This window comes from Aquarana catesbeiana, linkage group LG07, assembly GCF_042186555.1.
Source record: "Aquarana catesbeiana isolate 2022-GZ linkage group LG07, ASM4218655v1, whole genome shotgun sequence".
Lineage (NCBI taxonomy): Eukaryota > Metazoa > Chordata > Amphibia > Anura > Ranidae > Aquarana > Aquarana catesbeiana.
Genome location: NC_133330.1, coordinates 269,361,181 through 269,388,670, shown reverse-complemented (window position 1 = coordinate 269,388,670; position 27,490 = coordinate 269,361,181). Strand labels below are relative to the sequence as shown.

The 27,490-nt window shown below is 42.0% G+C and overlaps 1 protein-coding gene across 1 annotated transcript in view; it reads right to left on the bottom strand.

The window, feature by feature from the left end:
• Positions 1–2,478: 2,478 nt before the first annotated feature.
• Positions 2,479–27,490, bottom strand: part of QSOX1 (quiescin sulfhydryl oxidase 1) — a 91,040-nt gene continuing 66,028 nt past the window's right edge. The window contains exons 6-12 of the mRNA XM_073593331.1: positions 24,224–24,369; positions 23,521–23,649; positions 21,690–21,819; positions 18,814–18,936; positions 16,668–16,812; positions 12,434–12,610; positions 2,479–3,545 (exon numbers count right to left, since the gene is read on the bottom strand). Coding sequence (XP_073449432.1) covers positions 2,719–3,545; positions 12,434–12,610; positions 16,668–16,812; positions 18,814–18,936; positions 21,690–21,819; positions 23,521–23,649; positions 24,224–24,369 — 1,677 coding nt within the window. The 3' untranslated portion in view covers positions 2,479–2,718. The remainder of the gene's footprint in view (positions 3,546–12,433; positions 12,611–16,667; positions 16,813–18,813; positions 18,937–21,689; positions 21,820–23,520; positions 23,650–24,223; positions 24,370–27,490) is intronic.

The window sequence follows — 27,490 nt, the reverse complement described above, 5'->3', positions numbered from 1 at the left end:
TTGCTGGGAGGGCTGGGTACTCTGTGAAGCCCACTGTATAGAGCCGCTGGGTTCCCCTCCCGGGCTGCCAAGGGATGTAAGGGACAGAGAGCGAGGAAGGCAGGGGGAGAGGTCGCTAGATGGGGAGAACAGTAGCATGTCATTACCACAATCGTGTCTCTCTCCTCCTCCTGCAGGCGAACCAGGCTCCTTCCTCGTGGCTGACACCGACGCCATCTTGTTTGGATCCGGGCATGATGCCGCCGGCTGTTTCGGTATAAGGAACCTTTCCATATGGGCTCCGGGGCACACAACACAGCGTAGTAGCCTTCCCGGCTGTATGGGTAGTACTGTGAAGCCGAAATACTCGATAAGGCTGTGCGGGTGGTCTGTTAAGGAGCCGCGGTCCGGGGCTTCACTCCTCCATGCCGGGACCATGCCCTTCCTTGGCATTTTTATTTAGTACTCAGGTGCACACTACTGTGGATACCTTACACAGAAAACAGTTATCCTTAATGACAGTGAGGATAATTTAGTAATTAAGAGAATGTACCACAGAAATAGGGGGAGGTAGCAGAACGGGCCATATGGCCAGAAATGGTCAGGTTAAGCTCCAAGAGCTTGTCCATCTTCTAAATGTCAATGTAACAGGAATTGCGTGGTTTTGGCAGCATCAAAAAATTCCATAAATAGCCCTTCCATCTATCTTATGTGTGAAGTGTAGGATTACCATGCTAACGTACATCTAACGTACTTGAGAGAGGGAAGTTGTGCAGTGTGCAAGTTGCTCTAATTGACCGCCAGCAACTCTCCTGCTGGTTCAATCTTCCCTTATCCCCTTACTCCACCTATATCCTGCAACAATGTAAAATAATGAGTAAAAATTGACTAGAGTTTTTGCACTGCCTTTTCTTAGAACCCTAGCAAAGCCTTAAGCGGAACAGCTTTGGCCACAGGGACAAGTAAAACAAACAGTGTCATCCCCATCATTTTCAAATTAAAGCACACACTCACAAAAAAGCAGCAAGGGGAATGAGCAGGACCAAATTCTAGACCTCACTTCCCATCATGTCACTGTTACCCATAATAGCACTGGAGGAAGCAAAGAAGGATATGAAGGCTCAAATACAATGCATGAGAAAGAGAACCCAGAGATGTTGCTGATGATACTGGTTGGGAATGATGCTAAACCCCTTGCTTAAACACAAAGGTACACTTCTTTACTCTAGTGTGTTAGCTTTGTGAGTCTAATATGGGCGAATAAAAAGATATAAAGAAAAACATAGGAAACACCACCATCTAAGTGTAGATCATTAGATAAAAACCAAACGAAATGTAACAAATTGCACTCACATTTATTTAGAAAATAAAGGCATAAAAGCATCCATGTGGAAAGACTGCAGAGCTCTGCAGGGTTGCCAGGGCTGAGCCTGGAAGTGGCTGGGAGGATGTGTGGATCAGGCTGTGTAGGCACCGCTGATGGCGGCAATTCAGTCCAGGAGCAGCTGTAGGCTGGATCAGTGTGAAGCGCAATGCCCTTAATAAGCCAGAGCCAAGGCAGAGAAGCTGAGAGGTTCCAGAGGATGACATAGTGGGCCTGGGGGCATTGTAATGCATTTCAGTTCAACAAGGACTACCCTTTTTTCAAACCATGGTCTCCAAACCAACCTCCACATCCTGATCCACACATCCTCCCATGAGTGCAATTTTTACTTATCATTTGATTTTCATATAATATTATACACTTGCATGGTGGTGCTTCTCATGTTTTCCTTTTTATACAGATTCAACAGTGTAATCCAATTCTCTAAAGGAGAGCCGCAGCCTTGTTTTAAATGATATTCATTTTTTATTGACTATTATGGACTAATCTATAGGACTCTTTTAAGGGACTTTTAAATATAATTTTATATTTAATTTGTATCCATATTCCTAATTTCTTACCCTGGCCTGCCTAGTTCCATATAACTGTCCCTCTTCCTAAATGAATAAAAGGATTAGTCCTTTCATCTGCACAAAAGAACTAATGTAGATACATTGTAACTATAAAATTATTGCAACCTTTGTTTTTACCAAAACAATTCCACTGATTTCCACCGGAATCTTATACAACAAAGTTCTGCAGCTGATTAATATATTTCCAAATAAGTTATAGACAGCAGAATTCAAGTTTGCTGTTTGGATTTCCGGTTTGAGATTTGTATCCTTTAAAACTATAGTGGTTCCAAAGCCTAAACATTTTTTACCTTAAAGCATTCCTTGCATTAAGGAGAAAAATTTTCCAGTATTAGTATTGTCCCCTCACCCCCCCTTATACATACTTGAGTCCTCACTCAAGCCAGCACTGTGCCCATCTTGATCCAGCTGTGCCCAAAAAAAGGAGCCAGGAGTGCTGGCTGGGGACCCAAAGAAGAGGAAGTTCAGGGCTGCTCTGTGCAATTTTAAATTAACAAGACTTTACAATCACTTTAAGGGTATCACATAAGCCACACAATCGCCTTTGTTGTAAAAACTTATTTTTAATGGGTTTATTTTATTTTGTTAACACACAAGTCGGTACAGGAAGACAACTTCAATGCATTTAGTTTTGGTCTTTACTGATTGTCTTTACTGATTGTCTTAGGCTAGCACAGAACTTCCACAGGTTAAATCAGGAATTTTTTGCATCTGAAACAGTTCCATCTGTAACATGACACACCACAAGTCTGCCACCCTAATTAATGCACGGTAGTATTTGAGTCAAGGTTGTGGACATCTGCACCGTTGACGGAAAAATCGTGATCTGACATTAAGGTACAGATACATAGCAAGGAGGCCCATGCTGGTGAGGAAATAAAGAATAATACACAAACTGATGTCTAAGCGGGAAAACCCAACTTCCAGCATCTTCACCCAGCGTCCTTTCCAGTTACCATCCCCTTCCTTTACTATCACCCCAAGAAGATATTTTGTGTCAATCCCCCTTTTGAGCAATCTTTCCCTTACTGCTTCTTCATTAAACTCAGCATCACTGGGATCCAGCAATGTTTTTGGGTGGAGAGCACGTTTATGGAGCTTTGAGTTGGAGTCCTGCAAAGTTCTACCTTGGAAATAATGATTTTCATAGGCATCTAGGTCCAAAATCTTCTCCTCTCCATCGCTTTGGAGAGCTGTGTTGCTCTTCATCTTTATAATGGTAGGTCTGTGACGTAGGATCTGCTTTGCTTTGGTTGTTGGAAGGGAGTCATCATTTCCTTCTTCTTCAGCTTTACCTGGTGGGGCCATATTTGGTGGGACCATATTATAATTTCTGCCTGCTGTGTCCTGTTCTTCTTTCAAAACTTTTGTTTCCCTTTTCTTTCTTACGGTGTTCGTGCTTGTCTCTTCCCTCAGCTTTTTCAATAGCTTCTTCTCATCTTCCAAATATTCAAAGGATATGTTGCTCTCAGAAAATCGCTGCTTTAGGAAACGAAGAACATTTGGACCATCCCAAATTTCTTTATCCAGGAGTTTCTTCCGGCACTTTGGACAAAGGTCTTTGGATGGCCATTGGATCTTTGGGAACTCTGGGTCTTCTTCATTATTTCCTAGGAAAACAAACACATGGTTAGTTACTACAGCATAAAGCTCCAGTCCACACATATTTCCCTATACGTGACAATGTCCAACATACGAAATTCCATTCTTTTATATTGTGGTTTTTATACTGTATCTCTACACTCAGTTGCTTGAAGTTTAAAAAGGTACATGAGCTTTATTGTAGATTTTTGGCCCTATGTACTTTAATGGACACATCTGTAAATGTGTGATGCAACATTCAGGGGTCCTGGAAGGACATTGGGAAACAAGTGTACCCAGATTGAGAGTCATACTGTGTCACACCCCAAGACAACACTACACCACAAACCAAGAAGAAGATACATGAAGATGCCTACATATAATGTCACAAGTTTAATGCTTTCCATTTGCAACAAAAACATGTGAGCTTGCATACATGTGAAAAAACACTTACAAAACATTTCAGTAACATAGGTACATAGTTGTATAGTTTGTCTGGTTGGAAAAAAACACACAAGTCCAATCTAGTTCAACCAATAGAAAAGCGCGCACACAAACACACACGCACACATAGAAAACCTCCATATACACAATCCTATATCCACTGTTGATCCAGAGGAAGGTATAAAAAAAAAAAAAACAAAGCATGATCCATTTTGCTCCAGCAGGGAAAAGATTCCTTTCCAGATTCCCCAGGAAGTAATCGTATATTCCCTGGATAAACTACCCCTGGTCTTAATATCTACAATTATTAGTATCCAGCTATTATTATTATTATTATACAGGATTTATATAGCGCCAACAGTTTACGCAGCGCTTTACAATATAAAAGGGAGACAATACAGTTATAATACAATAAAATACAAGAGGATTAAGAGGGCCCTGCTCAGAAGAGCTTACAATCTAATAGGGTGGGGCAGGTGGTACAAAAGGTTGTAATTGTGGGGAATGAGCTGGTGGAAGTGGTAGGAGATTAGTTGGAGACTTGATAGGCTTTCCTGAAGAGATGATTTTTCAGGGATCGCCTGAAGGTAGCAAGAGTAGGGGATAGCCAGATAGATGGAGGTAGCGAGTTCCAGAGGATGGGAGAGGCTCTGGAGAAATCCTGGAGACGAGCATGGGAGGAGATGAGAGAGCTTGAAAGCAGGAGGTCTTGAGAAGAGCGGAGAAGTCGATTTGGGTGATATTTGGAGACAAGATTAGTGATGTAGCTCGGAGCAGAGTTGTGAATGGCTTTGTATGCTGTGGTTAGTATTTTGAATTTAATTTGCTGGGTGATTGGGAGCCAGTGTAGGGATTGGAGTAGAGAGTTGGCAGACACTGAGCGGTTGGTAAGGTGGATAAGTCTGGCAGCAGGATTCATGATAGACTGAAGAGGGGATAGCCTATGGAGAGGTAGGCCAATGAGAAGGGAGTTGCAATAGTCAAGGCGAGCGATAACAAGGGAGTGAATGAGGAGCTTGGTGCTTTCATTTGTTAAAAAGGGGTGAATTTTGGAGATGTTACAGAGGTGAATTCTACAAACTTTTGACAACGATAGGATTTGAGGCTGAAATGACAAGTCAGAGTCTAGGATTACACCTAGTACCCTGGCATGAGGGGAGGGACTGATGGTTGCATTGTTGATGTTGATTGAAAAGTCATGGAGGGGGGCACAGGTGGGGGGGAATATTAATAGCTCAGTTTTAGAGAGATTTAGTTTAAGGAAGTGGTGCGACATCCATGCTAATATGTCAGTTAGTAAGTTAGTAATGCGAGATTAGACTGAAGGAGTGAGGTGAGGAGTAGACAGATAGATTTGGGTGTCATCAGTGTATAAGTGGTATTGAAAGCTGTGGGTGGTTATTAAGTGACCAAGGGAGGAGGTGTAGATAGAGAAGAGAAGGGGTCCAAGAACCGAGCCTTGGGGGACCCCCACAGAAAGGGGCAATGGAGAGGAGGAGACAGAATTGTAGGTGACACTGAAGGAGCGCTGTGATAAATGGGCAAAGAACCAGGATGAAGCAGAATCTCGGAGGCCAAGGGAATGTAGTTTATTGAGAGGGAGCGGGTGGTCAACAGTATCAAAGGGCGCAGAGAGGTCAAGCAGTAGGAGTATGGAGTACTGGCTGTTGGTTTTAGCAGTTAGTAAATCGTTAGTGAGTTTTAGTAAGGCAGTTTACGTGGAGTGCTGCGAGCGAAAGCCAGACTGTAGGTTATTAGGAGCTAAGACAGTTGTAGACTAAGCGTTCTAGAAGTTTGGAGGTGAATGGGAGCAATGAGATGGGTCTTAAGTTGTTCAGGTTGGTAGGGTCCAGTGAGGGCTTTTTAAGAATGGGAGTGATCTGCGCATGTTTTAGAGGGGAGGGGAAGATGCCACTAGAGAGGGAGAGATTGAAGATGTGGGTGAGGGAGCATAGGATAGAAGAAGAGGGTGACCGTAGTAGTTGTGAGGGAACAGGATCCAAGGGACAATTGGTTAGGTGGGCATCCCAAAAAAGTTTTGTAACCTCTTCAGTAGTAGCCAATTCAAAAGAGGAGAGTGTTGAATGTGCTGCTAGGCAAGGTATGTTGGGTGGGGAAGACGTACGCACAGTGGAGATGTCCTCACGAATTGCATCGATCTTGTCTTTGAAGTGATTGGCAATCTCTTGGGCAGTGAGTGAGTTAGTGGGTAGAGGGTATAATTTGTACATTTAGGAAAGAATCCAGGCCTTTTTTAAAACAATCTACTGAGCTGGCCAGGTGCATCTTTTCCACTTACAGTTACAGCTCTTATTGTGAAGAAGCCTTTCTGTACTTAGAGGTCAAATCTCTTTTCTTTTCTTCAAATCTCAAGTGCCCCCTTGTCCTTGTCAACGTTAAAGTGAATAACTCTACAACAAGTTCACTATATGGACCATTTATGTACTTATACATGTTGATCATATCCCCACTTAATCTCCTCTTGTCAAGAGAGAATTCCTTTGGTTCAGCTAATCTTTCTCCATACCTCTTATCAGTTTAGTTTCCCTTCTCTGCACTTTCTCCAGTTCTTTTTAAGGAACTGATGCCCAAAACTGAGTTGCATATTCTAGATGAGGTTATACCAATTATTTGTACAGGGGCAAGATTATATCGCTCTCTCAAGACTCTATGTTTCTTTTAATACAAGAAAGTATTTTGCTGGGTTTAGAAACCACAGCTTGGCATTCCATGCTATTATTAAATGTATAATCTGCCAGAACACCCAGATCCTTCTCCACCATGGATTCCCCCATTTGTACTCCCTCTAGTATGTATGATGCATGCATATTTTTAGCCCCAAAGTGCATAACTTTACATTTAACAGTTTTCCTACAATACTGTACACTTTCTTTTGCAATCTGAGGTTAGTTTTGAATTTCTGCGGACCTAATTTCCTTTTTAAATATTGTGTTATATTCTTTGTTAATTTTAAATGATGATAGTTTTCCTTCATTTCTATATATTTTTTTATATTTATAAATGCTCTCTCATTGTTAATAGCTTTAATTTTGGCCAGGAGACACATGGTTTTATTTTTAGCCTTTTTATTTTTAGCTTTTTAAACGTATTGCCCATGGGAATGTATTATGCAGTGTGTTTCCATACAATCGGTTTAAAGAACTCCCATTTCTGTTCTGTGTTCTTTGATACCAAAATTCCCTCCCAGTTCATATCTTGGAGAGCAGCCCTCAGCCTTGGAAATTTTGCTCTCTTAAAGTGTTTTATATTTCCAGTATGTGTTTGTTGCTTACAGCCAGGCCCAGACTGGCCATAGGGCAGACCGAGCATTTGCCCGGTGGGCCAGGGCCGCCCGGTCCATGGCCTGTTGATGACCAGGCCTCACGGCGAGGGGTGAGCGGCGACCGCGGTCCGAGCAGGGCTAACATAGACTGTGGCCGCCTCTCACCTCCCGCTATGCGTCTGTGCCTGTGTGTCCTCCGGCTGGCTGCAGGGTTGAGCTGAGTGTCTCTCTCAAACACAGATGAGCCTTAGAGCCAATGTTGACAGTTCCCCCCTCTTCCCTCCACACGGACAGGAGAGTAGAGAGCTCATCTGCTCCTTATCCCACCCCTCTCCTCCTGTGTCTGCCCCGCCCACACATCCCCAGGGAGAACTTTTAAGTCAGCAGCCAGCAGCCGGAAAGTGGTTAAGGGGTGCTCAGCGGACTCTGATGCAAGGGGGGGTTTGGTTAGCAGAGCCCTTTACATTAGAGTTCCCTTTTACACTAGAGTCCACAGCATTCCCCCTTACATCAGAGCCCTCCCTTAAATCAAGAGTTCCCAGAACACCTTTTGCGTCAGAGTTCCCCTTTACATCAGAACCCCCCTTAAATTAGGGTTCCCCTTTACATTAGAGTCCACAGGGGGTTGTACGGGGGGCTCTGTTGACTCTGATGTAAGGGGAGCTCTGAGGACTCTGATTTAAGGGGGGCTCTGTGGATTGTGATGTAAGGGCGGAACTGTGGATTCTGATGTAAGGGGCGCTCTGTGGACTCTGATGTAAGGGGTGCTCTGTGGACTCTGATGTAAGGGGCGCTCTGTGGACTCTGATGTAAGGGGGGTCTGTGGACTTTAATGTAGTGGAGCAGGGAGCTGGAGTTCTGCACAGTGAGCAGAGAGTAAAAAGGGGCACAGTGATAGCACAGAAAAGGGGGGCATGATCACAAGGGGCACTGTGATGGGGGGCTGTGATTGCTAGGGGCACTGTAATGTAAATACATAAAGGGGACTGCACTGCAAAGGGGCACTATAATCATTACAATACAGTCCCCTTTATATAACAGTGCCCCTTTAGATTCAAATATCTTATGGGTAAAAACCCATTACCATGGCGGGATTTTAACACCACTACCAAATTTGTGATTAAAAGTATACAGTTTATTACAATAATTGATTACGGTATATTAAAACAACACTATTAATACACTATTAATAACACTAATTTAATATATAATTCATTTTTGTAATAAACTGTATACTTTTAACCACAATTTTGGTAGTGTTGTAAAATCCTGCCATGGTGATGGGTTTATACCCATAAAATATTTAAATCTATTGAATTTGGGGTGTGGCATAAATGGCCAACTGATCTCCCCTTTACATTACAGTACATTCTAAAATGCCGGGCCTATTTTCTGTCCCAGTCCAGGCCTGCTTACAGCTAACATTAAATGAAATCATGTTATAGTCACTGCTACTAAGATGTTCTTTATATGAACATTAGTAATCAGCTCAGCATGGTATGAGATTACCACGTCCAGCAGAGCATCATTCCTAGTTAGGGCCTCTATGAACTGTGCCATGAATTGTCCTGTAATAAGTTTACACATTTTTGCCCTTTAACTGTGCCATTACTCCAGGTAGTTAAAATCCCACATTTTTATAACTGTCCCAGCCCTTGCAGCCCTTTCTATCTGTGTAAGGAGCCAAGTCTCTGCCTTCTCATTAACATTGGGTGGCCTGTAAGAAGCCCCAATGATTAACTTTGCAGTACGCACATCCATATGCAGCTCTACCCATAATGCTTCAGCCTCATTACACTCTCCATCAACTAGGTCCTCTTTCACACTCGCTTTGAGATCACTTCTCACATAGAGACAGACACCACCACCTTTCCGTTTTCCCCTGTCTCTCCAAAAGAGAGCATAGCCAGGAATATTAATAGCCCAGTCATGTGAAACATTAAGCTGAGATTCAGCAATACCAATGAAATCATAGTTCACCATCAATGCCTCCAACTAACCTATCTTGCTTGGCAAACTTATGGCATTTGTGAACAAATACTCTAATTACTGTTGCACTTCGCACTTGTTTTGCATATTTTTGTAGTAGAAATAGTACTATAATTTCAAGTAATTTTGGTTGTCTGTAACCTGGGAATCTTCTTATCCCCTGCCATAGCCTTTCCCCCATCTTTCCTCATTACACCCATCATTACTCACCCATCTGACCTGTCTGCCCCAATATATTCAAATTCACCCTCCCCCCTCAATCCTAGTTTAAATACTCCTCCAGCCTTCCCTTAAACCTCTCCCCCAGCACAGGATATGAGTTTACATGCACAAAAGCATGCAACAGATGCTTCAATATCACCTGAAATTTTTTCAGCTCAGGTATCAATAGGGGCTCAATATTACAAAATTTTGTGACAGACATACTTGGATTAGTGACTCAAGCAGAATTCATATGGGCAGAAATATAAGTTCTATAGCATTTGATCTCCAAACTATATGTAGAATGCTAGAAAAGCTCCTGAATTTGTACATCTTTTTGGGCACAGAGGATAAAAGTGCGTAAACTTTTTAAAGACCCCTTGTATATATAAAACATTACATTTTTTAATGCTGTAATTGTATTAAACAAATACAGTGTTAGGCAGAAACACACAATCTACAGATTGCACTGGCATCTGCAAGCTAAGCACATTTTTTGCAGATTGTAAGCTTCAACTTGGATCTGATTACTGTGTCATGGTTGACATAATGCTTCATTTATTGGGAGCTACTCTGACATCTAGAAAACATATAAACTGTTCTCTGGTAGCTGTCAAAGGAATAAGGATTATTATATATATTATCAAGGTGCATCATGCAAAGGAATTTTAATATACAGATTTCAGGGTGGAAGGGATTACAATACACATATATGAGCTGTTTCACCTGCCAAAAGATTTTTAGTCCTGTGATTTGCACAACACTGCATATGATACCACTATTTTCTGCTTCATCCTAGCAGTTTCCTGCCAACATGTTGGAAAATAAAATATCATCATCATACGTCCGATTTCAATGAGCAGGAAGATGAAACAGGTAGAAGCAGATAGTGGTAGTGTCACATCATTTGCTGTACAGTGTTGCAGGGGTTTGCATATCAGACCAGCCAGGCAGACTTAGAAATCCTTTGGCTTCTAAAGTAGCCCATAAAGTATAGTGCCTTGAAAAATTATTCATACCCCTTGAAATTTTCCACATTTTGTCATGTTACAACCAAAAAATGTAAATGTATTTTATTGGGATTTTATGTGATAGACCAACACAAAGTGGCACAAAATTGTGAAGTGGAAGGAAAATGATAAATGGATTTCAAATTTGTTTACAAATAAATATGTGAACAGTAAGTGTGGCGTGCATTTGTAGTCAGCCCCCCCTGAGTCAATACTTTGTAGAACCACCTTTCGTTGCAATTACAGATGCAAGTCTTTTTGGGTATATCTCTACCAGCTTTGTACATCTAGAGAGTGAAATTTGTACCCATTCTTCTTTGCAAAATAGCTCAAGTTCTGTCAGATTAGATGGAGAGCGTCTGTAAACAGCAATTTTCAAGTCTTACCACAAATTCTCAATTGGATTTAGGTCTGGTCTTTGACTGGGCCATTCTAATGCTGTATACACTCGGTCTGATTTTCCGACGGGAAATGTTCGATCGGAGCTTGTTGTCGGAAATTCTGACCGTGTTTAGGCTCCATCGGACATTTTCCGTCGGAATTTCCGACAAACAAAATTTGAGATCTGGATCTCCAGTTTTCCAACAACAAAATCTGTTGTCGTAAATTCCAACCGTGTGTACACAATTTCGACGCACAAAGTTCCACGAATGCTCGGAATCAAGCAGAAGAGCCACACTGGCTATTGAACTTCATTTTTCTCGGCTCGTTGCACGTGTTGTATGTCACCGCATTTTTGGCAATCAGAATTTCCGACAAGATTTGTGTGACCGTGTGTATGCAAGACAAGTTTGAGCCAACATCCGTCGGAAAAAAACAATGGATTTTGTTGTCGGAATGTGCGATCGTGTGTACACGGCATTACACATAAATATGCTTTGATCTAAACCATTCCATTGTAGCTCTGGCTGTATGCTTAGGGTCGTTGTCCTGCTGGAAGGTGAGCCTACCCCCCAGTCTCAAGTCTTTTGCAGACTAACAGGTTTTCTTAAGATTGCCTGTATTTGGCTCCATCCATCTTCCCATCAACTCTGACAAGCTTTCCTGTCCCTGCTGAAGAAAAGCATCCCCACAACATGATGCTGCCACCACCATGTTTCACAGTGGGGATGGTGTGTTCAGGGTGATGTGCAGTGTTAGTCTTCTGCCACACATAGCATTTTGCTTTTAGCCCAAAAAAGTTCAATTTTGGTCTCATCTGACCAGAGCACCTTCTTCCACATGTTTGCTGTGTCCCCCACATGGCTTCTCGCAAACGGCAAACAGGACTTCTTATAGCTTTCTTTCAATGATGGCTTTCTTCTTGCCACTCTTCCATAAAGGCCAGATTTGTGGAGTGCGCAACTAATAGTTGTCCTGTGGACAGATTCTCCCACCTGAGCTGTGGATCTCTGCAGCTCCTCCAGAGTTACCATGGGCCTCTTGGCTGATTCTCTGATTAATGCTCTCCTTGCCCAGCCTGTCAGTTTAGGTGGACGGCCATGTCTTGGTAGGTTTGCAGTTGTGCCATACTCTTTCCATTTTTGGATGATGGATTGAACAGTGCTCCGTGAGATGTTCAAAGCTTGGGATATTTTGTTATAACCTAACCCTGCTTTATACTTCTCCACAACTTTATCCCTGACCTGTCTGGTGTGCTCCTTGGCCTACATGATGCTGTTTGTTCACTAAGGTTATCCAACAAACCTCTGAGGGCTTCACAGAACAGCTGTATTTATACTGAGATTAAATTACACACAGGTGGGCTCTATTTACTAATTAGGCGACTTATGAAGGCAAATGGTTTCACTAGATTTTAGTTAGGGGTATCAGTGTAAAGGGGGCTGAATACAAATGCACGCCACACTTTTCACATATTTATTTGTAAAACATTACAGTCATTATGAAACAAACCTAAATCAGATTTTGTTTCTTAGTACTGTCAAAGAATGGTAACTGACACTTGTTTAGGGAGACCACATGAATCAGCTCACAGATGTTTGCTACTCACCTGCCAATCTTTTATTCACACGATTATGACTTGACCACAACCATCTGATGGCATCATCATGATCCCGAACAAAGTTCATTGACTCACTGGCCATTTTCTCAAACTCTACAGCACAATATCTGCACCCGAAAAAGTAGCGTATATACTCCCGCATTGCCTGCAATACCTCCTGCGGCTCTATAGCAGTGATACAAAGAGAGGTATGTCATCAACCAGACAACAGATTAAAGTGAAGACTTATCATTGAACACAGCAGATATCCAAAAACATGATTTTAGGTTTGGGCAGTTGTCAGTCAATTAACTCCCCTATCAGCTCCTTATACAGTATCTCACAAAAGTGAGTACACCCCTCACATTTTTGGAAATATTTTATTATATCTTTTCATCTGGCAACACTGAAAAAATGACACTTAGCTACAATGCTAAAGTAGTGAGTGTACAGCTTGTAAAACAGTGTAAATGTGTTGTCCCCTCAAAATAACTCAACACACAGCCATTAATGTCTAAACCACTGGCAACAAAAGTGAGTACACCCCTAAGTGAAAATGTACAAATTGGCCCCAAAGTGTCAATATTTTGTGTGGTCACCATTATTTTCCAGCACTGCCTTAACCCTCTTGGGCATGGAGTTCACCAGAGCTTTACAGGTTGCCACTGGAGTCCTCTTCCACTCCTCCATGACGATATCACGGACCTTGCTCTCCACCACCTTCTGTTTGAGGATGCCCCACAGATGCTCACAAGAGTTTAGGTCTGGAGACATGTTTGGCCAGTCCATCACCTTTACCCTCAGCTTCTTTAGCAAGGCAGTGGTCGTCTTGGAGATGTGCTTGGGGTCGTTATGTTGGAATACTGCCCTGCGGCCCAGTCTCCGAAGGAAGGGGATCATGCTCTGCTTCAGTATGTCACAGTACATGTTGGCATTCATGGTTCCCTCAATGAACTGTAGCTCCCCAGTGCCGGCAGCACTCATGCTTCCCCAGACCATGACACTCCCACCACCATGCTTGACTGTAGGCAAGACACACTTGTCTTTGTACTCCTCACCTGGTTGCCGCCACACACGCTTGACACCCTCTGAACCAAATAAGTTAATCTTAGTCTCATCAGACCACAGGACATGGTTCCTGTCCTTAGTCTGCTTGTCTTCAGCAAACTGTTTGTGGGCTTTCATGTGCATCATCTTTAGAAAAGTCTTCTTTCTGGGATGACAGCCATGCAGACCAATTTGATGCAGTGTGCGGCGTATGGTCTGAGCACTGACAGGCTGATCCTCCACCCCTTCAACCTCTGCAGCAATGCTGGCAGCACTCATATGTCTATTTCCCAAAGACAACCTTTAGGATATGATGCTGAGCATGTGCACTCAACTTCTTTGATCAACCATGGCGAGGTCTGTTCTGAGTGGAACCTGTCCTGTTTAACTACTGTATGGTTTTGGCCACTGTGCTGCACCTCAGTTTCAGGGTCTTGGCCTAGGCCATCTTTATGTAGAGCAACAATTCTTTTTTTTTAGATCCTCAGAGAGTTCCTTGCCATGAGGGGCCGTGTTGAACTTCCAGTGACCAGTATGACAGAGTGAGAGCGATAACACCAAATTTAACACACCTGTTCCCCATTCACACCTAAGGCCTTGTAACACTAACGAGTCACATGACGCTGGGGAAGTAAAATGACTAATTAGGCCCAATTTGGACATTTTCACTTAGGGGTGTACTCACTTTGGTTGCCAGCGGTTTAGACATTAATGGCTGTGTGTTGAGTTATTTTGAGAGGACAGCAAATTTACACTGTTATACAAGCTGTACACTCACTACTTTACATTGTAGCAAAGTGTCATTTCTTCAGTGTTGTCACATGAAAAGATAGAATAAAATATTTACAAAAATGTGAGTGGTAAGATTATTACTTGTGACTGCAAGTGAATTAATGATTCTTATTTTTTTGTAGGGAAACACAAACAATTTGCAGCATGCAGGACAATCTTTGCAAAAACGGCTAAAGACTCTTGCCATCTGAGCACAGGTTATTGATTATTGCAACATCTCTAAAACAATTACAGTGATCTCCCAATTTAAATTATCTTTAATAAATGTAGCACATTATCCTTTTCTCCAGAGGACAGCCGTCAACTCCATCTAGTGGCCAAAATGCAGTATAATTTTTTTTTTAAATACCTTAATGAGAAAATGATACTGCATTTTGGCCACTAGATGGAGCTGACGATACAGCCATTAATCTCTTTGTGAAATTATGGGACATTTTGTTCAACTTGCACAAAAGCTTCTTCGTGCAACAAATGACTTATAAATAGACCCCATGGTGTGCTGTTTCTATTTCTTCCAGATCTATGCAGTAATCTGGTGTGAAACCAGGGTGGCTGGTCTTGTAATTTTCTGCAGGCAGCCTGCTCTCTGCACATGCTCCCCACAGCCAGGGCTGTCTTTAATATTGATTGAACTCTGGGCAAAGATTTTCTTGGGCTCACACGAATTCCCTTATCAACTATTTGCAGGCAGCGCAGGCTCAAGGGGCAGCTGCTTTGGGCCCCACTACAATAACTTGGCTCAGGGCAGCTGCCCCTTTTGCCCTGCATTAAAGCTGGTCCTGCCCACAGCTCTGCTCTCTGCACAGCCTATGTACAGCACAGCGATGATGTCACTGCTACCTTTAAACGGTATTCTTTGGGTCTGTAAGAGCATTTAGTGCACGCAAAATGGATTTTTATAATTTTTGGCAATTGAGGAAAATATTCATAGGCGTGCGTACAGGGTGCAGATTCATGTGGTGCCTATGCCCCCACCCCAGTGCTGTGGCTTCTGTTTCCATGTTGCTGCTGTGGGCGGGGGGGTTCAGAATAGAGAGTGGGGGAAGGGGTAGGTAAATATGTCATTTATCAGCCCCTTTCTTTTCTGAATGAACACAGGGAGTGATCAGTATTGATCACTCCCTGTGTTCATTCATAACATAACTGTGTCCATTCATAACTGTGTTTCCTATGCTTCAGTTTGTGAATGAACAGGAAGACACAAAGCACAGAGCACTTCCCATTCATTCACTGTCCAGTGCAGCTGAGGCTGTAGAGCATGGGTGCTCAACATGTGGGCCTCCAGCTGTTGTGGAACTACAAGTCCCATGAGGCATTGCAAGCTGCTGACAGTTACAGGCAAGACTCACAAAGGCAGAGGCATGATGGGACCTGTAGTTCCGCAACAGCTGGAGGGCCACAGGTTGAGCACCCATGCTGTAGAGAAAGGGACTGGGCAAACTCTGTCCTCAGTCCCTTTCTCTGTCTCAAAAGTGAGACCTCAAGGGCCTGTTTAGACCACTGATATTTCACCAAAGCCCCCCGACGGGGCTCCTAAAAAATTGTAAAAAAATAAAATAAAATAAAAAATAATAAAGAATATTAATAATATTGTAAAAAAAAAAAAAAAAAAAATTATATATATATATATATAAAAAATGTAAAAAAAAGATATATTAATAATATTGTAAAAATTTTTTTTTAAAAATGTAAAAAATAATAATAATAATATTGTAAAAAAAAATAAAAAATATATAATTGTAAAAAAATAATTAAAAAAAAAAAAACAACTACTGACACCAATCTCTGCTCTACAGACACCCTCCTCTGCCCTACTGACACCCTCCTCTGCCCTACTGACAAGTTCAACTGCTCTACTGCCTTACACCATCCACTGTCCTACTGACATATCCACGCATGTGTGTTTGAGCTTTGGGATGCACACCCTAATGCAATAGGCTACGCACACCTATAATTATATTTAAATAAACATTTTTGCACCAGAGTTCAGCTTTAAGCTTGTTCAGAATTATTGCTAATTTTAATTGAAATCATATCATTCTCCTGTAAAATGTAATGGCCCCCGTCGATGGGCTTTGGGCTACAAAAACAGCATGCTTTTGACATCAGATTATTCACAATTCATTGACAGTTGCATTTGACTTGCAGCTGACTCCCTTGACATCAACCTGTTTCAAGCTAGTGTTGTACTCCCATAAGCTTGTATGGTGAGAGAAGCAGTTCAGACGCAAAGAAAAATGTCAGTCGACACAAGCCCTAAAGGTGACCTAGTGAAAAGGAATAGGCACAATGTCCTGGTGAGGAGGCTGGTCACCTCTGCCTGCTAGAAGAAAGCTTGAAAATACTTTCTAAAATATCTACTAAACTTCCAACACAGAAGATTCAGGATATTTGCTTTACTAACCAGAATCAGCAGTTCTCAGTTCAAATGCTTGTACTGTCAGCAAGTGGAAGAGCGTCCAGACAGTACATGGGAAACCTCGATATTTAGCCTTTGAACCCTGACACCAGATATAGTTCACATGGGGGGACAGAACTGCATCCTTAACCTTGGGACAGACAGGTAGGAACACAGACAAAATCAAGAATGCATGTTACAAATACTATAATTAAGAGCTGAAAAACATCAACGGTTCAACTCAGGTTATACATTTATTAAAAAAAAGTGTCACTTTCATCAATCATTCAATGGTAGTCAGTCATTCCCTATAATTCAAATCCCACGTGCTGGGAAGATTCATGTGCAGTGAATATTCGGTGAAGGTCACATTCATTTATTAATAGGCCTCTTATACCCCGTACACACGAGCGGAATTTCCGTCGGAAAAATCTTGGATGGTTTTTCCGACAGAATTCCGATCAAGCTTGCCTTGCATACACACAAAAGTTCTCTGAACTTTCGACCGTCAAGAACGCGGTGACGTACAACACTACGACCAGCCGAGAAAATGAAGTTCAATGCTTCCTAGCATGTGTCGAATTGTTTCCGAGCATGCGTAGTTTTTTGCATGTCGGAATTGCATACAGACGAACGGAATTTCCGTCAAGAACTTTTTTCGTTGGAAAAATAGAGAACCAGCTCTCAATCTTTTGCTGGCGGAAATTCAGACAGAAAAAGTTGGATGGAGCATACACACAGTCGGAATATCCGACCAAAAGCTCCCATCACACTTTTTTTTTATGGAAATTCCGCTCGTGTGTACAGGGCATAAGACCTATTATACCTATAATTATACCTAAGCTGAACTTATGATTCCAATAAATGAGTTTTGAAAACAAGCCTTTGCTGACCTCTTTAGCCACAAGCACTGTCAATCAATTCTTCCTGAACATGATTTGCTCCACACTGCCTGCAGCAAAAGAGGACAGTAAAGACTTGTTTAACTACAGTACTTGCCATCCGTAGGATGTCTATGGACGTCCTCGGGTTTCAGTAGTTATACTGGGATGATGCCTGCACCTACAGGCATCATCCCAGTATAAATCATTTCAGCCGGCGTTTCCACATTTTTGCAGTCCCGCTATAAGTCACTGATTGCTGATTACTAGTAAAAAAATAAAAAATAAATAAAAACTCCATAAATCTATCCCATAGTTTGCAGACGCTATAACTCTTGCGCAAACCAATCAATATGCGCTTATTGGGATTTTTTTTACCAAAAACTGTAGCAGAATACATGTTTGGATGTGTTTTTTTCATAATTGTTGTTTTTTTGTTTTTTTTATAGGGCGAAAAATAAAAACCACAGAGATGATCAAATATCACCATAAGAAAGCTCTATTTGTGGGAAAAAAGGACATACAGTTCATTTGGGTAAAGCATCACATGAGCGCACAATTGTCAGGTAAAATAATGCAGTGCCGTATTGCAAAAAATGGCCTGGTCATGAAGGGGGTAAAATCTTCCAGGGGTCAAGTGGTAAAGTTCTCATATACTGCTTGCTAGAAATATGTAAACACTTAAATGTCTATATCCTGGCTAGAGAGGTTCCCTTTTAAAAAAAAAAAAAAAAAAAAGAAATGCTTATTTTACAAAAAAAAAAAAAAAAATGGCAAAAAAGGTCTAGCTAAATAAAACAGTTTTAAAATTGCACATATCTTTAGACCACGTTTTGATGCAAATTACTCGGCTTTACTTCAAAAGCTGGCCATAGATGACCCGGGTTTTTTTTTTTCAGCCAGCGGGCTAATGGAAAAAAACTGACTGGATTTCCCCATCCACACAAGCAAGGTGCATGGAGGAATCCTTCCCGCTGTGTTATTGTAGTCTGACAGCGCTGCCAGGATACACTGATCAGGGCTGAAGGCTGGCACTATAAGGCTGGCCATAGATGGCACAGGTTTTGTCTGATTCCTGCTGAGTCGGATGAAATTCAAGCTGTGGGTAGCCCTGTCAACACCACTCAACTCGACAAAATTTATATAAAAATGGGCAGAGCCCGATTCAAAATTATCATGTGAACAAATACTGCATCCTATCAGCATCAATGGGTATGAAATAAAAAACTGGCATTTTTTTTACTATCATAAGATATTTTAGATGGTCTTACCTTATATGTGTTATTTAAAACATCTGAAAAGTCTTCATACATTATTGTATCTCCCTTCTGTTTTCCCAGCCAGTCATTGAGTGTATGCAGAAGATTGCGCAGCATGGGGCGGGCAGGAAAATACTGTGTCAGGAACGGAGAAGAGTAAACTAAGCCATCATGATAGATATAATAAAGTATAAAGGCAGCTGTGCTATGTAGGGTTATGATGTCTTACCAGGAATTAGCACTGGAGGTTCATGTCCATAGAGTGCTAGTGTTCTACAATGAGCTGCTGTTTATCTCGCAAAGCCTAGGGCTACATGGATGATTTTATTATCCTGTGACATCACCGCCACGCCTTTCCACCTTGTCCAAGCAGAAATCACTTAGTAGACACCGCTACTATAAGTGATTTCCAGCTTCTAGAGGGATCCTAAAAGTATGGTATATGCATAGTTACATTGATCCAAGCTAGACTATTGTAACTATATAAAACAATTCCACGCCTTAAAATATAACTAAAGGAATTTTTTTTTTTTAAGTTTTGGATAGAGTGGAGATAGATTAGAACAATATTTTTTTTATTGCTGTCTGTGTATCCACTAGGGCAATTCACCCTCTCTATTGTCCTGTTTACCATGGCTCAGTCTCAGTGTTGGCTGATGACACATAAACAAGTAGGGCAATAACTTCACAGCAGGACATAGAAACTTTACAAGAAAACCTCAATAAATGAATGGGGTGGGCAACTACATAGCAAATGAGGTTTAATATTAAAAAATGTAAAGTAATGCACTTGGGGGTTAAAAAATATACATGCAAGGTACTCACTAGGAGGAGAACCTCTCAGGGAATCCAGGATGAGAATCCAGGATGGAATAAGGTCCTGGTAGAAGACACACCGAGCAATAGCATGCAATGTCAAGTCGCAGCAAGCAAAGCCGGCAGAATATTAGCATGCATTAAAAAAGGAATTTACTCCAGCGATAATTCTGCCACTTTATAAAACTCTGGTTTGGGCACATCTGGAGTACTCTGTCCAGTTCTGGTAACCAATCCTCAGGAGGGAGGTGTGCAAACTGGAGAGAGTCCAGAGAAGGGAAGCAAAATTGATAAAGGGACTGGAGGACCTCACCTATGAGAAACGACTACAAACACTAAACTTGATTCCCCTGGAGAAGAGACTCTTGAGAGGAGATACGATAGCAATGTACAAATATCTCAATGGAAATCCCAGCATAGGTAGAAAACTATTCAGTCTCAGGGAGTGTAAGAAGACACAGGGTCACACAATGAGGTTGGAGGAGAAGCGGTTTAACCTTAAAAGTGGTTGTAAAGCCTCAAAGTTTTTCACCTTAATGCAGTCTATGTATTAAGGTGAAAAATCGTCTGTGCTGCAGCTCCCCCCAGACACCCCCTTTTTCTTAATATAAAGGAACCGCGCTAAACCCCCTTTTTCTTACCTGAGCCCAATCCGATCCAGTGATGTGCACGAGCTCCAGCTGCTGTCACTCCTTTTTGGACAGATTGATAGAAGCAGGAGCCATTGGCTCCTGCTGCTGTCAATCAAATCCAGTGACACGGGAGCAGGGGGGGGCGGGACTGTGTCCCGCTGTCTATGTCAATGGACACAGGAGTGGGACTCGGGAGCGAGCTCGCACGGGTGCACCTGATAAAGAGGAAGAGCCTGGAACGCCGGCGGGGCAGCCCAGAAGAAAAGGATCAGGGCTGCTCTGTGCAAAACAATTGCACAGAGCAGGTAAGTATAGGCATGTTTGTTATTTTTATTTTAAAAAAAAACACAAGGGTTTACAACCCCTTTAAGCTGCCCCACTGTCAGGGGGATAAAGATGTGGAATTCTCTTCCACATTCGGTGGTGTCAGCAGGAAGTATTACGTTTTAAAAGACTCTTGGACATGCATCTTGGTGAACACAATATACAAGGATATGGCAATGATTATCGACATGAACATACAAACAGCTACACAGATTGAACTTGATGGACTAGTGTCTTTAGTCAACCTTATCTACCATGAAACTTTGAAACCATTATCACTGAAAGTAAAAGAAAATCCCACATTTTGGGTTGTCCCCAGAAAAGTAAAAGTAGGGGAAACTTCCAATGGAGACACTAATTCTGGTAACCTGGAGGCCCAAAGGGATTCCTCTAACTCAGGGAACTCCAAACTACGGCCCTCCAGCTGTTGCAAAACTACAGATCCCATGAGGCATTGTAAAATTCTGACATTCATAGACAGAACTAGGCATTATGGGAATTGTAGTTCCTGAACAACTGGAGGGCCATAATTTGGAGACCCCTGCTCTAACTTGCAGAGATTTTTCTCTCACTTCTTGTTTTGGCTATGGCGCAGGAAGTGTAGGTAAAACCCCTAAATGGGGCACAGATGGCAAAAAAAGCAAAAAAAAAAACAGACATGAGTTATAACCCTCCCTTTCTTGATTCAAAATATAAAGAAAAGTTTTACCTTTAGACCCCTTTCACACTGAGGCAGTTTTCAGACATTTTAGTGCTAGAAACAGCGCCTGTAAAGCACCTGAAAACTGCCTCCCATTCACTTAAAGCACCACAAAAACGATTGGCGCTTTAGCACTGTTTTAGCGGTGCTTTAGTGTGAAAGGGGTCTTAGTTCTACTTTCAATTCTTTGTTTAGCAGCTATCATATTTTTAAAATTCAAAATGTAATCCTTTGATACACAGACTTCCCATCCTACATCACAATCAGCTATCAAACAGTCAGAATAAATGATTTGCCTGTTTGTCTAATTACTAACAGGTGTACGTCTACATACAATAGATGCACCTATTCTGTAATTGTTCTCCAGACAAAATGTTTCTGCTCTTATTATTGACGTACACTTAGTTCCCACTTACCTTTGCTAGCACATTGATATAGCCACGAAGAGCTTTCAGACGCTCCCCTTCCAATGTGGAATAGCGAACAACCTCCACCCTCAAAGAATAATGAATAGAAGACTCCAGGTCTGCCATGTAGATTTTGGAACTAAAAAGTAAAAAGAACTTGCTGAATAAAAGCCATTTATACTAATGAAATTACAGAATATGATTGAGGCCTCCTTCTAAAAATGCTAGTTACCTGGTTGCCTCTGGCTTGAATACTTTCTGTGTCATTGACCCAGAACAGGTATGAAACCAGTCAGAATTCATGATCTCTGTATTCATTCCAAGTAAGTGGCTCAGAAAGTATGGATTCTAGGCACTTGGTATGACAGCCAGGCAACTAGCAATTTCAGAAAGAGGTCAGAATTTGCAGTTTATGTATTTCCCTCAAGAAGGTTCTACTATAAACAAACAACATTGGCTTATTTAATCAAAAGCTAAACTACTCCATAAGAAAAATGGGGCACTTCTGTTTATAAGCCCCGTTCACACTTAGTCATTTGGAATTGCTGGCAGAATCGCAACAACTCTGCCTGTGATTCTACATTGCTACACACGTTTGGGTGCCATTCATTCTTAATCAATTCATTTATAATCAATAAATCAATTACTGTACATCCCAGCACTGGAGGACAGCTGTCAGCCTGTTGTTGCTTTGTGCAGGAAGAGCACCTACATGTGTCTGAAAGCACCTGTACGCAGTGCCGGATTACCAAATAGGCAGAGTAGGCACCAGCCTATGGGCCTCATGACATTTAAGAGCCCCAGACAACGGATCAAAATAATATCGATTTGATCTTGAAAGATAATTACAATGAAGTTTTCCTAAATTGTTTACAAAAGCAGTGGCGGCTGGTGTTTTTTTTTCTGTGGAGGGGAGGGGGGGTGGCAAACAACCAAACCCACCCCGGTAATCAGTCGGTCATTACCCAGTACTTACCCAGTCTAGGTAACAGGCGGGCAGTGGGCTCTTACAGGCGGCGGTCGGGTTTCGGGCTCCTACGGGCGGCAGCTCCTGTGTCCTCTGCTCTTCTTCTGCTTCCTCCTAGGCGTCCAATAGGATCGCCTGTTCTTTCAGCCAATCAGGTGACGGGTCTCAAGATCTGCATCCTGGTTGGCCGGGAGGAGGATCAGTGTGGCAATTGTCACACAACTGGGTGGGCTTTGAGTGCAGTGCTCTGCACCCCGAGCCCACCCTGTTTTGAAGCCTATTAGAGTCTCTGGCTCTAATAACACGTTTAACAATAAACAACCCCCCCCCTTTGGAATCCATGGTCCAGAGCCCTGTGTGTAGGTAAGGGGGCTGAATGCATGGATAGGGAGGGGGGCGGCGCCCGTGCGCCCCTAATGGATGAGCCGCCACTGTACATAAGATTGAAAAAAACCTCAAAAAAATGATAACTTTACATTAAAGACTCTATAGAGAAAATATTGCATTAATGTAATGTACCCAATAATAACTTTAACTACATAAACATCAGGTTCACATTACAGTTTGTCTCTCAAACACTCATCTTCTTTCAGCTGTCAATTTGTAAAAAATGTGGGTGAAACTGGCACTGACTTTTACATCCAGCACTGGAATCTGCTTGATTCTTGCTGCACCCCATATTTTTGCTGCATGACCAAGGCCTAACATCTCAATTCAGAAGACTGAGGACCTCTTGTGGCAGAAAGCAAATACTGCAGGGATGGCACCAGAAAGAAGGCAAGTATTACAACCAGAGCTGCTTTTTGAATGTCTTTATATCTCAAAGTGAGATTAAAATAAAAAAATGCCTGGAGTTGGTCTTTAACCAAGTACCTATTTGCAGGTCTCAATGTCACATTCTTCTCCTCAACCCCTTTCCATCCAATAAGATTGAGCTTTAGTTTCCTCACCCCTGGCAGAGAACGAATGAATCTGGTGTATGCTGATCGAGACACCTCTTCCCTAGGAAAAACAAAACAGTCGATTTTTACATTGTTTATTTTATTGATTACTATACATGTATACCAGGAAACCTATTTCTGATGTATTGCATATATTTTTTATCAATTTATAAACAGTTATTTTTCAGATGCACATATTAGGGCTAAGCTATAAAGGACATTTTAATAAATCAGTGAGAAGAAACAGATCTGCTTTTGACAACAGCAATATTTTCATTATGTGGTTAATTCTGTGCTACTAAGGCAAAAAACAAACTACCAGAACGCGCTAGTATGACTGCAATATTAAGTATGGCCACTAGAGGGAGGAATTGGCAAAAGAATTGCAAAGTGACAACAAGCTACATATTGAACTATGTTTCTGTCTTGCACTCTGCATTTTTACAGACTGACAAAAGGTTTATCTTTAATATTTAGAACAAAGGATTCCAGCTGTAATTTTTCCAGTCGTAGTTTAAAGAAAATAACTTCCTGATTAGTTATTGGAGCCACATCATTATTTCCACTATAGTCAAATTTTATTTTATAAATGTCCTCCAGTGACATAAGAAGTACTGGAATAGGAACATACTTACAGCCCGATTCTACTGATTGATCCATCTCTACTCAGCAAGAATCCAGATGGAAAAGACGACACATTGAATTTTGTGACCAGATCCTCCTGTATGTTGAGTACCCTCCGGACTGAGACACCGTCATACTGCACCATATCCAGAGCAACCTGAGAAAGGGAATATTACAGTGCTCAGATACACCATGGGCTTCTCCAGCAGACAAAACATCACTATGCAAAGGTCAATTATTGGGAAGTATATTAAACATTAAAGTGTTACTAAACCCACAACAGTAAAAGTCAGTCTGTATATACAGTAAAGCATGCCTGTTAAACCCTTCTGCATCTGTATTCTCCCCTTATAATCCTCTGCATTGTGTAAAAAGTAGGGGTGCAACGGATTGTCATCGATCCGTGATCCGATCCGCGGAGGTTGATCCGTACGGGACACCCGCGATCCGCGGAGCGCTCTGTGGCCTCGGCCATAGGAAAGGCCGCGGCTTCGGCCTAGCTCCGGAGCGGCGGCCATCTTGGTACACCCGGCGGCCGTTTAGCACGTGATCGCTCCGTCAAATGACATGTCATGATGCCAGTTCCTCTCTCCCCTCTGTGTACTGATCTGTACAGTGGAGGAGAGAGATCGGATGGCAGCAGTGCCAATACTCTGCAATGCCCTGCCAATACTCTGCAATGCTCTGCTGCAATACCCTGCCAATACTCTGCAATGCCCTGCCAATACTCTGCAATGCCCTGCTGCAATACCCTGCCAATACTCTGCAATACCCTGCTGCAATGCCCTGCCAATACTCTGCAATACCCTGCTGCAATGCCCTGCCAATACTCTGCAATGCCCTGACAATACTCTTCCATGCCCTGCCAATACTCTGCCATACCCTGCCAATAGTCTGCCAATACCCTACCAATACCCTGCCAATAGTCTGCCAATACCCTGCCAATACTCTGCCAATAACCTGCCAATACTCAGCCAATATACCCGCCAATATACCCGCCAATACCCTGCAATACTCTGCCAATACTCTGCCAAACCCTGCCAATAGGGAGATTGTGGACATTACAGTGGGGGAGATTTTTTTTTTGTTGATCCGAAAATGATCCAAACCGTGACTCCTGATCCGAGGAACAATCCGAACCGTGAGTTTTTTGATCCGTTGCACCCCTAGTAAAAAGGCTGTTTGATCCTGTCTTCTCTGATCCTCCCCTTCTTCCACAGCCCCAATCCATCTCCCGATAGAACAGAGCCTTGGGGGCAAGCTGCACATGCTCAGTTTGCTGTGTATTGCTAGAGAATTTTTTTGTTTCCTTGGGAGGGAGCATGTGATCAGCACAGGGCCAATCAGCACTGTCCAGACGGGTGTCAGGGTTCCTGCAGCCTTATAGGACAATCAGGGGAAAACTCCTTATACAAGCTTTAACAAGACACTGATAGTAGTCACAAGACTGCTACATACTGCTGATGAAAAAAGAGATTTAGCAGTTTATATTTACTAAAATAATTGCATTTCCATGTTCTGTGACTTCCAACATTTCCATGTTCTGGGTACTGTGGGAGACCAGATATCGTGAATGCAGAGTTCTGGGTTTAGTAATACTTTAAACTGGATTTTCCAAGCTGTTGAAGAAATGTTCATAGGCAAAAAGCAATACAAGTATGAACTCATTGCTTCTGATAACACTGCTATTGAAAATGTTTAAATCTGCCTGCCCCTTTAGACATTGGCTCATTAAGGCATCCAGTTTCAAATTACTATGTTCTGTATATTAGCTGCTTTAGAGCTAAAGGATAAGCTAATATTTTCCAAGTAAAAGGGTCACAAGGGTGTATTCTTGCTTGAATTTTGGTGTGTTTTGTGTATTTCTTCCAGATCTATGCAGTAATCTAGAGTGAAATGTTGTCTCTGTGCAGGAGCTTCCTGCAAGCCCAGTCACTGCTGCTCTCTCCTTGTACAGGGTGACTGGTCTTCTATCTGTCCTTCTGTAGTTTTTTGTTGCCAAGCCTATAGTGGGTGGACCTTCTGGGTACCTCACACAACTCTGTTCTCTGCATAGGCTATATGCAGCAAGATAATGAAGTTAGCATTACGTTTTACAATACACAAATTTATATAAGAGGGCGCCCTCCCAAACAATTCAATGATTTTCGTCCAACATCTCTAATATACCAAAGTGCAGCTTCCCCTTTAAGTGTATATAACACTTGGAATTGTGACACAGTAGAAAAAGTAGGCGCTACTCCTTCAAAAAAATGTGTAACCAATTTTTTTTTCAACAAATACTAATCCATACACAGGTGCAAAATAACTTTCATAAAACACAAATATATAGCGCCAGGTCCATATATATTTGGACACAGGCACAATTTTGATACTTTTGGCTCTGTATGCCACCAGAATAAAATTAAACGGAAACAATCCAAATAAATTTGAAGTGCAGACTTTCAGCTTTAATTCAAGGGGTTGAACATAAATGTCAAGTACAAATTTTAGGAAAAGCAACCATTTATATACACAGTCCCCCCATTTTCAGGGGCTCAAATGTAATTGGACAAATTAATATAATCATATATAAAATGTTCATTTTTAATATTTTGTTGAGAATCATTTACTGCAATGACTGCCTGAAGTCGGTAACCCATGGACATTTCTGATGCTTTGCCAGGCTCTAACTGCAGCGGTCTTCAGTTCTTTGTCTGTGGGTCTTTCTGCCTGTAGCAAGTGAAATGCATGCTTGATTGGGTTGAGAATAGGTGAATGAATCACCCATTGCAGAATATTCCACTTCTTTTCCTTCAAAAGCTCCTGGGTTGCTTTTGCAGTATGTTTTGGATTATTGTCCATATTTACTGTGAAGCACCGTCCAATCAACTTTGCTGCATTTGGCTGAATCTGGGCTGACAGTATATCTCTAAACACTGCAGAATTAATCCGGATGCTTCTGTCTTCTGTCACATCATCAATAAACACCAATGACCCAGTGCCACTGGAAGCCATGCATGCCCATGCCATCACACTGCCTCAACCATGTTTTACAGATGACGTTGTGTGCTTTGGATCATGAGCTGTTCCAAGCCTTCTCCACACTTTTTTTCTTCAAGTCATTCTGGTACAGATTAATCTTAGTTTCATCCATCCAAAGAATGCTTTTCCAGAACTGGTCTGTCTTTTTTAGATTTTTTCTGGCAAAGTCTAATCTGGCTTTTCTATTATTCAGGCTTATGAATGGTTTGCACCTTGTGGTGAACCCTCTGTATTTGCTCTTGTGAAGTCTTCTC